Genomic DNA, 14,404 nt, shown 5'->3' on the forward strand with positions numbered 1-14,404 from the left:
TTGTGATGGTGAGGAAATTTTCCCACCGGTTAATCGACATGTGACAACACCGGTAATACCGGTATCACCGCGGGGGCGGGACTTTCCCTCTTTTCCTCGCTTTCCTTCGCTTTCAAATAGCTTGTAAAAGCGGCGTGCGCATTTTACTTTCACTTTCAAATAGCGGCAATTCGGCGTAAAGCAATTGTTCGTTTTTAGTTCGTTTGAATTTTCCATCTTTTCCTCGCTTTCCGTCGCTTTTAAATAGCTTGAAAGCGCCATGCGCATTTTACTTTCACTTTTGAATTAGCGGCAGTTAGGCATCAATTGCTTGAATGCAACATCAAAATACAACGTCGAAGTTGAAGTACTAAAATTACTAAAACTGAAATAAAACTAAATAGCTAAATAGAAACATGTAAAAAATATATAATAGAAATGACAAACACAAAATCACTAAAACGTAAACTAGAATTAACTGGAAATATAAAAGTCAAGCTAATTCAAAAAAATGTATAAATACTATAATAGTATATACATAACATTAAAATAACACTTTTTTCAGTTCTTGAGTCACTGTTTAAATAGCATCAAAACTCTGCTGTTAGTTCACATGAAGAAGCCCTTCAAAGACAATTTTTGTATTAATAATTAAAAATTATTAAAGAGATTAATCTATTAAATACAACCTGATATGACTTTTCTTCTTGCATTTAAAAGCAATATTCTGTGTAGGCATATAAGTACAGGGTGACTGAGTTTGTCATTCTGCTAAACATCCCCTTTTGTGACTTTCACAGAAGAAAGTAGTACGGGTTTGGAACAACATGAGGGTGAGTAAATTACAGATTTTTTTTGATTAACTATCACATACTGAATAACACACCTTGGTCTTCCAGGCTCTTCTGGTGAACAGGGCTGGATGGCACAGAGTTCGAGCTCTCCGATGACGTGTCCCCATACCGGTCCCTTCCTGCGTCTAGAAACCAAAGGACAAAAGAAAACAGCTGTAGTTCACTGTAAGGGAATCGTACATGCATGCGGGATGTACAGGTGCATCTCAATAAATTAGAATGTCGTGGAAAAGTTCATTTATTTCAGTAATTCAACTCAAATTGTGAAACTCGTGTATTAACTAAATTCAGTGCACACAGACTGAAGTAGTTTAAGTCTTTGGTTCTTTTAATTGTGATGATTTTGGCTCACATTTAACAAAAACCCACCAATTCACTATCTCAACAAATTAGAATATGGTGACATGCCAATCAGCTAATCAACTCAAAACACCTGCAAAGGATGAACTTTTCCATGACATTCTAATTTATTCAGATGCACCTGTATTTGGAGATGCACAGATATAAAAAAATTATTTCTTTGTTGTTTTTTAACCATGGGACAAAGACCTTTGCAAGCTCCCTGGTTGATCATCAGTGCTGCAGAAGGTTTCTGGATTCCATTAGAAGTCTTGACACCTGTAACTCGTCTGCCTCTCTCCCTGAAAACATAGAACAGCAGTACAGCAGCCGTGAACCATAAGCCCAACCCAATGTATCAGTGAGTATGCATTTTAAAATATTGTCTCAGTTCAGACACAAAAACCAGGTCAACATTTGACTCTGCACCCATTTAGAGGCAAACTAAACACAGTAGCGGGTGTTTGTGTACCTTTTTCCAGCTGATATTGTTTTGTTCTTCTGTCCAGCCGTAAAGATTCTTCTGTCATTTGTGGAGCTCTGCAGGGAGACAGAATGCGAATGTGTCTAACATGCCTCAAAACAATGACCAACTGTACTGTATTTTTTTAAATAGTATGGACAATAGTTCACACAATGAAGTAGTATGCTACAGTGTTGTCAAATTAGTTCATTAGGTTGCATGTTTAATTCAGTGAGTGGCACCCTGTCTTCCTTTTAAAAATAAAAATGGTTAATACACATTTTTTAATCCAATTCTGTATAAAAAAACAACAACTCAGAACTTTTGACAGTACAATCCAACAGTGAAACAAGAATTTGATGGGGAATTACTTCCTGGTTCATTCATTACTAACTCATGGTAAAGGATGTTCAAGCACATTGAATTGTGGTATACAGTATTTATTTCTTTATAGACAGTATGCATTAAAAATTGCACACTGTGTACACAGTTTTCATACTGCAGAAGCACTATCAGTCGTATGCCATTCCAAGAATACCAAAGAGCAAGAAACAATTTCACAGCCTCACCTGTTCCAATTCAGTTTCTTTCTTCCAAACTCTCTCTCTGTTCTGCTCACAGTTTCCTGTCCTCTGGCATTCAGAGCGCTGACTACTACAGGGAGAAGTAGACAGATTATGTGACAGGAGACGGCCGTAAACATGGTTTACTCTAATATCAGGTCTGTCCTGTAAGGATCAGTAATCACATACAGCAGCCTCAAGTATTTGGACACTTAAACCACACTTAACGAATACCATTGCATTAAATAATAAAATATCAAACCAAGTTGCATTTATTTTAAAGAAAGATTACATAAGTACACTTTACAAGTAAAACATACAAAAAGTTGAAAAGAACAGCATTTATTTGAAATAGAACCCTTTTGTAACATTATAAATGTCTTTACTGTCACTTTTGATCATTTTAATGCATCCTTGCTGAATAAAAATATATTTGTTCAGTGAAGGTCTACCTCAGTCCAGCAGCTCTGACGCTGTAAGCCTCCGTATCTGTACAAGAGAAAAAGGCACAGATGAGACTGTAGCATCAGTACCGCATTAGCACTTGTATGCATGCTGGCATGTGTTTCTAGAGCAGATCTGACAGGTCTGTATCTCTCTCACCCTCCTCCAGGCTGGAAGTCTCTGAGCAGTCCTCAGAAAAACCGCGTTCAGGCTGATGGATTCTGGCTACGGGCGCACTGGTACCTGCAGAGATGAGCAGATGGGCAAGTGTTACACAGAGGAATCATGCTTGGTCTATTAATATGCTGATATTTGGTCATTTTAAGATTAGTCATCAACTGATAATGGTTTTCTGATTGGCCAGTCAGACGGATGCTCACAGTGGCTGCATGGCCGTACAGACGCATCAGACAGGAAGAACCTGGAAACGTCACATCTCTGAAGGACATCCTGTGATAAAGACAGGAACTTCTCCCTGCAAAGGAACAAGAGAGAGAGAAGTTAAAGGTATTGAAACACAGTCACTGATGTTTTATTTTCAAAATCTGTGACCACATCTAAACTGTGCTACAGGAAGTAGAATCCCCTCTGGTCCCGACATCAGTGTTACTGACCTAAATTCTGTCATGTGCTGTGGGACTTGTTTTATGTGACAACAACAAAACAAAAACATTTTTTTTTAACACTGATTCCCTTTGACAATTTAGTGACAGACTTGATCCAGATCTCTCGGTCTCTGAAGAATTAAAAACCATCTGCCTAATGCTATATGATTTGAACATCTCTAGTCAGGAAACAGTTCTGAATAGGTTTAGGTTAGCAGTTGTAATCTTCTCCATGTCCACCTCATGCAAAGTAATGAAACTAATGTACTTGTATGTATTGTTTTAAAATATGCTAGTTATGGTCATGGCTCAATGTTGTTTTTGGTTTAGCACAGAGCCTTTCAGATTCAGATTTAGGAATTGCACTGAAATGTATGCTTCCAGCACAACTGCATTTATCCCATGACACAGTTGCAAGCAAAGACTATAATGTGATTATAATGGCAGCGAATAGAGCATTAAATTGAACAAATACACATGCAAGCCAAACACAGCATTTCATTCTGGAAAAGAGAGAACCTAAGTGACTTAAATCTGAGAAAAAGGAATGCAAAAGTAAGGAGTAACACAATTATGCAAGATTACTTTTACAAATAATATTTCTCAACACTAGTTATGAGTGAGATGAGATTTACCTGAGGTTTCTCTCCAGTTCTCTGGATTCACATTGATCTCCACGACTGAGTAATCTGATGATACCCTTCTCAAAGCCATCAGGGCTCTGCTCCTTAGGAAGCTAGAGGGACAGAGGGATCATTTTACCTCACTTTGCAAGTTAAATTCAATACAGCATGGTGATAAAAATGCCACTAAGGCATACTAAACTGAAAGAAAGAGTGAAAAGGCAGTTTGGAATGGCACACCTTCCATACTAAATTTGCAGAAATATGAATAGTATGAGAATTATCTGTATGTAAAGAATACTCAGATGATCCAACTAGCTATATTAGACAAAATGTGCAGTGCACAACTAAACCACACTGTGGAAAACTGAATCCCAAAATGCAATGCACCCAACTTGACCTTCCATTTCCAGTGTAATGAATGTTTGTGATGAAAGAAAATGCTTTCTTGATTCATTAATGTCTTTTTCAAACTAAATTTTAAACGAAAAACACAAAATAACTTTCCAAAATGATAACAGGACGGCACTCACTAAAATAAACTTGCTAAGATCATGTGACAATCTGCATACTGAAACATTTCTTTGCATAATACATACTGTTTTCCACACTATTTTTAGAGATATAGTATGCTTTTAACTAAAACTAAACTGTTATAAAGGTGTAGAAATTGTAAAACATTCATCGAAATAAAGCTAAAATTTTTAGAACTCTTTTTAGGCCCTGTCCACACGAATGCGCTTATTTTTGAAAACGCAGCTTTTTCTACATGGTTAGGCCGTTCGTCTGTTATCTCCGCCTACTGGAAACTTTTTCAGGCTTCTGATTGGCCAACATGGCTTTACAGTTGAGATTATATCGTCACCTGTTGGCTTGGCATGCTCTTGACAGTGCTTCATAGCATAGCATGCGTTTGCATGTGGACAGAGATTTTTTTTTAAATGGAAGGAAAAACTTGTTTATAAAAATTCCCATGTATGTGTGGACATTATCTAATATTTATGTATTCATGCAAAAAAAAAAAAAAAAAAATGCATTCTGGAAAAGAGAGAACCTAAGTGACTTAAATCTGAGAAAAAGGAATGCAAAAGTAAGGAGTAACACAATTATGCAAGATTACTTTTACAAATAATATTTCTCAACACTAGTTATGAGTGAGATGAGATTTACCTGAGGTTTCTCTCCAGTTCTCTGGATTCACATTGATCTCCACGACTGAGTAATCTGATGATACCCTTCTCAAAGCCATCAGGGCTCTGCTCCTTAGGAAGCTAGAGGGACAGAGGGATCATTTTACCTCACTTTGCAAGTTAAATTCAATACAGCATGGTGATAAAAATGCCACTAAGGCATACTAAACTGAAAGAAAGAGTGAAAAGGCAGTTTGGAATGGCACACCTTCCATACTAAATTTGCAGAAATATGAATAGTATGAGAATTATCTGTATGTAAAGAATACTCAGATGATCCAACTAGCTATATTAGACAAAATGTGCAGTGCACAACTAAACCACACTGTGGAAAACTGAATCCCAAAATGCAATGCACCCAACTTGACCTTCCATTTCCAGTGTAATGAATGTTTGTGATGAAAGAAAACGCTTTCTTGATTCATTAATGTCTTTTTCAAACTAAATTTTAAACGAAAAACACAAAATAACTTTCCAAAATGATAACAGGACGGCACTCACTAAAATAAACTTGCTAAGATCATGTGACAATCTGCATACTGAAACATTTCTTTGCATAATACATACTGTTTTCCACACTATTTTTAGAGATATAGTATGCTTTTAACTAAAACTAAACTGTTATAAAGGTGTAGAAATTGTAAAACATTCATCGAAATAAAGCTAAAATTTTTAGAACTCTTTTTAGGCCCTGTCCACACGAATGCGCTTATTTTTGAAAACGCAGCTTTTTCTACATGGTTAGGCCGTTCGTCTGTTATCTCCGCCTACTGGAAACTTTTTCAGGCTTCTGATTGGCCAACATGGCTTTACAGTTGAGATTATATCGTCACCTGTTGGCTTGGCATGCTCTTGACAGTGCTTCATAGCATAGCATGCGTTTGCATGTGGACAGAGATTTTTTTTTAAATGGAAGGAAAAACTTGTTTATAAAAATTCCCATGTATGTGTGGACATTATCTAATATTTATGTATTCATGCAAAAAAAAAAAAAAAAAAACTTGACCAAAATAAGAAATGTTGCCTTGGCTAATAATTGAAATGCAATAAGCTCAAGCACTAAAATTACTAAACCTGAAATACAAATAACACCAAATTGAAATATTAAAAATAAAAATGAGCAACGCACATAAAATAAAACTAAAATTGAAATGAATACTGAAAATATAACATAAAAACCTATTTAAAAAAAAAAAAGAATAAATACTGTAATAGTATAAAAATGACATTAAAATAAAAGTGAAGTATATACAGTGTAGTATTCAGAATGCCAGTATTCCATTACGAACACAGCCAGAGAGAGGGAAAATAGAAATAGAAACAGATGGATAATGTCCCTCGCTGGTCTGACTAGGTGGCATCTTGCCCAACTGGTGGGCACACTGGCATATGCTACAGACCCACGTGACTGAACATATACAAATACCACACCAAAGACCTACATCTCTCTGCTCACCTTTAATAGAAAATCCTCCAACTCACGATGACTTTTGGTGACAGTAGTGGATGAAGAGTCTGACCATTTCACCTGAAAAAGAAGAGAAACTCAAGGAGAATAGACCAGTATTGCTCTCATCAATCTGAGCATAACGGATATTTTACTTGGATTCCCCAGAGCTCATCATATTTCACTCAGACATGAATAATTGTGCTTGTCCTTTTGCCACAGATGCCTTAACATGGATTTCTTCACATGTCCTCGGTCAAATATTCCAACAGTTTGGGTTCCAGAAATGACATTACAGCAAGAGAAGAACATTTGAGGTCTTAGACTATTAGCTCATTTTCAAAGATTACGACGTGTTAGGTAAATAAAATATTCCAATGGAATCTCCCTTTGAAATCTAGGCATACCTGAAATATTTAAACCAGCCCAAATAAAGACAATGACATCAGAATGGGGCGTACGCCCAGAATCAGTTTTTCGCCAAACTGGGTCATTGCACTATTTTTTACGCTTAAGCATTTCAACCACTAGAGTTCACTTGGTTTAAATTAATTCACCACAACTTTAGCTCATGCAAATATTTTGTAGAAAAAAAAAAACTGCTAAACTGAAAAGAATGCATGCATAACTATCATATTTTTTAACCAGTACAGACTAAAGTCTATTGTTTTACTTTAATTCAGGAAGAACACATTAAATTGATCAAAAGTGACAGACGTTTATAATATTAAAAAAATACATTTAGATAAGACCTTTTAATGTTTAAAAGGTGTAAAAAAAAAATAATCAGTTTCTACAAAGATATTAAAAGCAGCACAACTGATTTCAACATCAATAATAATAAGGAATGTTTGTTGAGCAGCAAATCAGCATATTAGAATGATTTCTGAAGGATCATGTGACACTGAAGACTGGAGTAATGACAAAAAAAATTGGCTTTGCATGACAGGAAGAAATTATATATTAAAATAGAAAATAGTTATTTTAAATTGTAATAATACTTAACGATATTACTGATTTTTCTCTTTTTAAACACATAAATGCAGCCTTGGTGAGCTTAAGAGACTTCTTCCAAAAACATCAAAAAAATAAATAAATCTTACCCCTAACTTTGAACAGAAGTGTATCTAGACCACCTTCCTAACTAGTGCTGTTCTTGATTATTCAGTGATCGATTCATTGCTTTAATAACTTTGATTAGATGACAACAGATAAGCATATTCAATCAATTCAAGCAGAAATGCATTTGGTTATCATACACAGTTTATGAAAATGCCAGAAGCTAGTGTGCACTGTAGGGATGTCACGTGACGAATATTTTCACACTGGTATAAAAACCTGTGACAAAACTGGTTATTACCGGTAACAGCCAATTGGGGCAGGGCTTTGGACACTTTCACTTTCGAATTCACAATCTTGGTGTCATGTTTTACAAGAAAAGATACTTGTCTTTTGCGTTTACATCTTGACACCTTTCACTGTCTAAGACTAAAATGAATGCTTGAAAGATGGATTCATCATTATTATAGCACAATAACAATAAAACAGTACAATGACAAAACCAATAAGATGAGGCATGGGATACACCACATGCTGAATAATTTGACTAATAAATTACACAAAGTTTAGCAAACACTGTGGAACCAAATAAATAAATAAAAAAAACTCCCACAATAAACAGCAAAAGTCATCAGGCTTTTCAAAATGAAAACAAAATGAAAACTAAATTGGCTGTCAGTGACAGTGCTTGCATGTTTTTTGCCAAGAAAACCAACATGTTCACCTTCTCTGGTTTAAGAAACGGTCGTTTAACATCAAAATATCACCAAGCAACCAGTTTTACACTTCGCTTGGAAACTAAATTCTACGCCATCGTCTATATTGCCGGAAAAAAAAAATATATATATTTTTTTAAATCAGTCATTCACATGATAAGTGAAATCTGACTCCTGGTGCGGCTCTGCAGCGCACTCTGTATGGAGCAGAGCAGACGCTTTCAGTTTCGCTTTCAACTGAACTAAACTGTTTTTTTTTCTATTAAAAAGCAAAACAACAGTGGGGTGGTATTGTGGTGGTAATTGGTGTATGGCCGAACACTGGGTAATACCAAAGAGTACTGCAGCAAGCCTAGTGCACTGCAGTTTGTATGCTGCACATCATGTCACATTCAAAACAAAAATGTGCATATGCACCGACTTGGTTGTACAAATTAAGTATGCTCAACAACATCTGTGTTGGAGCATTTATCTATAATAAAAAAAAAAACATTCTGTTCACTTAAGTTCAAACACTGTGATAATGTCTCTTATGCCATGTTCTTGTTTGTGGACTTACAGAAGAGCAAAACTATAATCTGTTTTTGGTAGAATTACACAATACAGGTCCAAATAAATTACAGCCGTTGAGAACGTTGATGCCTGTAATTGCTGGAATTAATCTATCTCAGACAACAACAAAAAGTGTTGAAGTGTTTATCTGTAACTCCACACTGGCTTTCAACACCCGGGTAGCCCATTGCGCTGAGTAAATATTTTAGCCTTAACCAGGGCTGGCACGCGGTTCCGTCTGCTTCTCTAGTGAATACTGATGTCTTAATCGTAGGGTTTGGCGAGACACAGGTGGTCAGGGTTCAGTGTTAAGCCTGGGAAAGGGTGGAGAATCTGTCTTCCAGTGACGCAAGGGGATTTCTGATTGGGATGCAACTCACATTAAGATGGAATACAAGACGGACAGAGAAAAGATAGCTCAAATTTGGCCGAGAACACAATGCTTTCATTTTCCTTCCATTCTTTCAATCTTGTTTTGATGAGGATGGATTGGACTCGGCAGAATAATGCCACGTACACTAATCAGGTACGATCGTGCACGAATCACAGCGTCTAATGATTTTATGTTCACACTGAGAACATTTCATGTTTAATAATGTGAAGCAGCATTCATTTATGCTGTTTATGATGACAACAAACAACAGTGACAGTGATTGTGGATTTAAACACTTAAATCTCTGTCAGCACAGATTTCTATCTTAATATATCCTGGGGAGAGCAGAGTGAAAGACTCATGTCCTCACGGGTGTCCCCAATATGTCTCCTTCCCACTTCAGCCTCCAAACAACCTTTAGGTCATGAAAACTGAATAACAGCACAACAGACAGGCTGTTATGGAGATTTTGTTTGTTTTCTTAAATATCAAAAAGTTTTGACACTTTTAGACCGTATAAAAATAGTTGTATATTGCTGAACCAACAGTCAAGTAAAGTTTTATTTACTTGTCAAAGCCAATTTTCACTCGCACCCGGTCCATAACGTTAAGGCAGACATCTCAGCACGACCTTTTACAAGACATGATTAATAGCGGAATTGTCAAAGCCATTTTAAAAGTGGAACTAGTTTTAACTGCACATGCATCCTAAACATACAACACTAAAAAAAAAAAACACAGCAAAATGAGTCATGCAGCAACAGCTAAAGATGCCAGTGTCAATGAGAACGGCTGTACCAGGGATTCTAGCAATCAATTTAAAGATGTCTTAAGAGGAGTTTACCATACAAATGGTCTAAAAGCTTTAAAAAAAAAAAAAAACCTAAACTATTTGATCAACATGACCAGAACCATAAGTTAGGGGATTTTACATGGTTTAAGACCCTCACAATCTTCCCACAATAAACGCTTGAACCCAAAGTCCTAGACAAGTATTTTCTGTTTAAGATGCTGGATTTCATTACTATCCTGATTTCAGAGCATCTGCGCTTCCAGCATCCTAAAAGTGTTATTCCCTGGGGGATATTATATAAGGGGGATATTCCCTGACGCATTCTAGCGGTCATAATGTGAGAAGTCACATTTTCCTTGAACTTTTTATAAAAAAGGAAGTTCAATATAAAATCAGAAAAACTTCAACATTAATTATTTTTATTATTATTATTATCATTAAGCTGTTGCTGGTCATATTATGCACAATTTAATCAGTTATCACGAAACTAAAATAATATTTGTAAAACAAAAAAAAAAAGAAAGTATAAAATCTTGCTCTGAAATGACTTTCCTTCTACAAATCCTCTTATTCATTAACGGTTATACATATACAGTTTCACTCGGAAATACGTCACGATATTGAAGTACAATGGGTTGTGAATGCAATTGTGTTGACTAAATAAACCATTTATTCATACTACAAATGCCAGAATGATCCATTTGTCACTTATCGAAGACGTCAGACAACTGCAGTACAGCCCAAACAATACATGCTACTTGCAAAACATTATGAGATAATCATCTTGCTTTCCTCAGTTTCATATTTTGCTTGGTATACTATAATGCATTTTAAAGGATATTTATCGTGCCATGACCCAGCTTTTGTGATAAAACTGTATTGCAGGGTAATTTTCACCCCTGAAAATTACACAATACATTAGGCAAAGGAAAAGAAAAGCACTTCTCTCAGTCAGGCCTCTCTCTCTCTCCCTCTCCGACTGTTTTGGCGCTGGTCCATACTCTCACTGTGAGCTGAGCCAAAGCCTCTTTGGTGAGGCTGTCAACTCTGTATCAACAACCGGATGTTTACAGCTCAGGCTTTGCATGTTTCCTCACTTGTCCCAGAGAGACAGAAATCTCATGTACACAGTCGAGAGCATAGCTCGGCCTTCAGGACACGTCTGGAACCACAGAGTCTGAGTGCACGTTCATTTTTAGCTCTTTTTAACACCATGAATAATGGAAAGCGTGCATGCAAATCTGAAACAACAGCTTCTACCAAGACATTAACTGTGAATTTTTTCACACCGTGCCTACACAACATTAATATCCTTTTTAACCAGCAACTTAAGCACAAATAAAACAAATTGTTTTAAAGTCAAACTTTACTGCGCACTTCAGAGTGGAACACAATATTCAATGAGAAAAAAAAAAAGTAGTGTAGGACTTGATTTTATCCATCGGGAATTGACTGTATCGTGGGTGTTAACATACCAGAATGGAGCCAGGCGGGTTTCTTTGAAATAACATGCACAATAACACCAAGAATGTGGTCCAGTTTGATTTCATGTTGAATTTAATCTCTTCCATAGTGATCCAAGCCAATATCAATATACAGCTATATATTAATATATTTATTGAGATGCACCTGTATACACAGTAGTCAACATTTGAAGTGGATCAAACCCTTTTATCAAAGTTGTCCTAAAACCAAAACAATACCCGTTCTTGTCTTAGGACAACTTTGATAAGAGGGTTTGATCCACTTCAAATGTTGACTACTGTATATATTTGAATATTAATAAAATATTTGTATGAATTATTACAAATCTATCATATTTAGCAATATTACGTGGGGAAAATGTTTTGAATATCTCTAAATACTACTTTAATTGGTAGCTGCAATTAGCAAATTAGCCTTTAATTCAAATGTATTAAAATACAGTCATTCGAATTCTGTGGAAATCTGTAAACACAGATTCTGTGCAGACCTACCAAATGGCAAGCTAACAATAGTGACCAGTTCTGATTTTGACATAGTTGTGTAGAGTACCCCAACATTTCTTATCTTGCTTTCTTAGGAGAGACTCTTTCTTACCGGCATGACATACAACTGGGTACATTTCATTTTAAATCCTTTTCCACAATCCTGGAGCTCTCTGATCTTCTTTTAGATGAAATGTCAGTGTTGAAACTCGGCTGTCTCTGAGGGGTTTTTGAACTTACCTCAAAACTGTACTGCCTGCCGTCTTCTCCCATAGAAACCTCCTTCAGAATGATCTTCTCAATGTGCACCACTGCAACATCAAAGGACATTATGGTTACAGTGCTGCAACGCTAGTTTTTTTTTCTATGTGCTGAAAGGGTTTTCAACATGGGAAGGTGAGTTACCTTCCCTCTGTGACGTGCTGCTGAGGTGTGGATTGGCATTGCTGCAAAGAGTCCAGTCTACGTCATTCTCCCGGTGTGGACAGAGGAACCCTGGCCTGGAAAACTGGCTCTGTGACGGCCAAAGAAAAATAAGTTGTTAAAAAGGTGCGTAAACTCATCAATTTTCATCATCAGAGTCTCTGATGAGGAAAATAATGAATGTATATATTAATTGCAAGCTAATAATATACTGCATATGGGTTTATATGACTTTTTAATGGCCAATACCGATCTAATGGTCATCAGGATGGCCAAAACAATGCCATTGCAAGACATTTAATTAGTGTTTTTTGAAAAACAGAACATAATCTGAGAGGGAACAACTGATCTAGAAACCGGACATTCACCTAGTGGACGGGTTTCCAAATGTGAGGCGCAAATCAGAGCACTGCATCTGAGGCATGACACTTACAATTAAAACCAAATCAAACCCATTCACATTCAGTCATTCAAAATGTGTCAATTAATTTGACTGAACCAACGGATCCCCCGTTTCTACTTGTTTTAAAGCAATTGAGCACAATGCCTCAGCGTACATGACTACAACTCATCACCATCATTTAAACCATTAACATCACTCTCAACTTGACATCAGCAACAAACAACAGACATTCATAAACAGACAGAGAATGTTGTTTTGGAGACCTGATTCGGTCTAATGAGTGTGGACGCCCCATGTGACGAAAAGGCCTCATTTACAAATTGCAAAGCCCACAATAAAGTCATTCACATGGAGATCAAAAGAGATCAGGGAGGATAGCATTGGTCACACATAACATGACCCACAAGCCTACAAGACACAGATGAATGTAGCAAAACAAACGTGCCATCATGTGTGCCATCATCAATAATGGTTGTATTGGATTAAAGAGTTTGGATATTTGACATGGCATCTTCCTATTTAGGGTTTTGCTGACACCTATAACTTACATTGGATATCCAGGCATGCAATTACAAAAATGCAATGGCACTTTTTTTGTAAGGTCTGTGTTCCTAGAATATATATTTTTTTAATGGTGATGAATATATTAGACCACAGTATTTGCCAGGATTTTCCCTGTCATGGGATGGCTTAAAAGACTGATCATATTGACAGCTGTCAATCATCTGACATGAGCACATGAATCCTGCAGATGTCTGATACACCTCTGGCCTAGTCAAAAATAAATAAGTTGTTAAAAATTCTAAAATGAATCCTATTGGACTTTTTGGAACCAATCCTAGAAGAAATTTTCAGCTTAACTAATCAAAACATGATATTTTAAAGGGGTCATATGATGCGATTTCAATTTTTCCTTTCTCTTTGGAGTGTTACAAGCTTTTGGTGCATAAAGCAAAACACAAAAACGTGCTAATTAAAAAATTTGACTATACTTTCATTTAATCCAAACTGTGTACATATTTAATTTTAAAGGTCTTTTGAAAACCTTAGAGTTATTCAGCCAAGAATAACAACTAAGTTAGCTAAAAAAAATAAAATAAAAAAAAGCCCAGAACTGCTTTTCTGACTGATATGCCACAATGTTAACCATTTGTACATTCTCTAACGCAGTGTTTCCCAACCTTTTTTTAGTCGCGGCACCCTTTGGAAATTTTACAGTGGGGTAATGTTGGTGTAGTAGCACGAGATAGCTTGATTTAAAACTTTGAATTGCATAAAAAAATGACAAGTAAGCAGTCAGTAATAAAATAAGAACAAATAAAAAATTAATAATGATAGCACAAATAAAAAATAACGACAGGCCTTCGAATTAAATAAATTGCTTTTTAGTTTTTCAATATAAAAACACCCGCACCGGGTTTCAACTTTGACACGTGCAGTGCTCATGTTTATTCAACGACGTCAAAGCCTTTTGGAAAATCTATTTGAATCTCAACCGATTCAAATCGGTTGAGATACTAAACAAATCGCGATTCATTTAGGGGTAGGAGTTTATATGAATGCATGTCTGAGGGGAACTTACTGTCTTTAGAAAAGTTTAGATGGTATTTT

General features: G+C 36.2%; 1 protein-coding gene across 1 annotated transcript in view; it reads right to left on the reverse strand.

Moving 5' to 3' along the window:
* Positions 1–749: 749 nt before the first annotated feature.
* The window catches only part of LOC107662991 (zinc finger CCHC domain-containing protein 2-like), a 20,485-nt gene continuing 6,830 nt past the window's right edge, over positions 750–14,404 (reverse strand). The window contains exons 2-12 of the mRNA XM_016453128.1: positions 12,373–12,481; positions 12,208–12,278; positions 6,517–6,588; positions 5,041–5,141; positions 3,023–3,117; positions 2,802–2,885; positions 2,651–2,687; positions 2,205–2,289; positions 1,645–1,712; positions 1,383–1,474; positions 750–958 (exon numbers count right to left, since the gene is read on the reverse strand). Coding sequence (XP_016308614.1) covers positions 846–958; positions 1,383–1,474; positions 1,645–1,712; positions 2,205–2,289; positions 2,651–2,687; positions 2,802–2,885; positions 3,023–3,117; positions 5,041–5,141; positions 6,517–6,588; positions 12,208–12,278; positions 12,373–12,481 — 927 coding nt within the window. The 3' untranslated portion in view covers positions 750–845. The remainder of the gene's footprint in view (positions 959–1,382; positions 1,475–1,644; positions 1,713–2,204; positions 2,290–2,650; positions 2,688–2,801; positions 2,886–3,022; positions 3,118–5,040; positions 5,142–6,516; positions 6,589–12,207; positions 12,279–12,372; positions 12,482–14,404) is intronic.

This window comes from Sinocyclocheilus anshuiensis, unplaced genomic scaffold (assembly GCF_001515605.1).
Source record: "Sinocyclocheilus anshuiensis isolate Anshui unplaced genomic scaffold, SAMN03320099.WGS_v1.1 scaffold1659, whole genome shotgun sequence".
Classification (NCBI taxonomy): Eukaryota; Metazoa; Chordata; class Actinopteri; order Cypriniformes; family Cyprinidae; genus Sinocyclocheilus; species Sinocyclocheilus anshuiensis.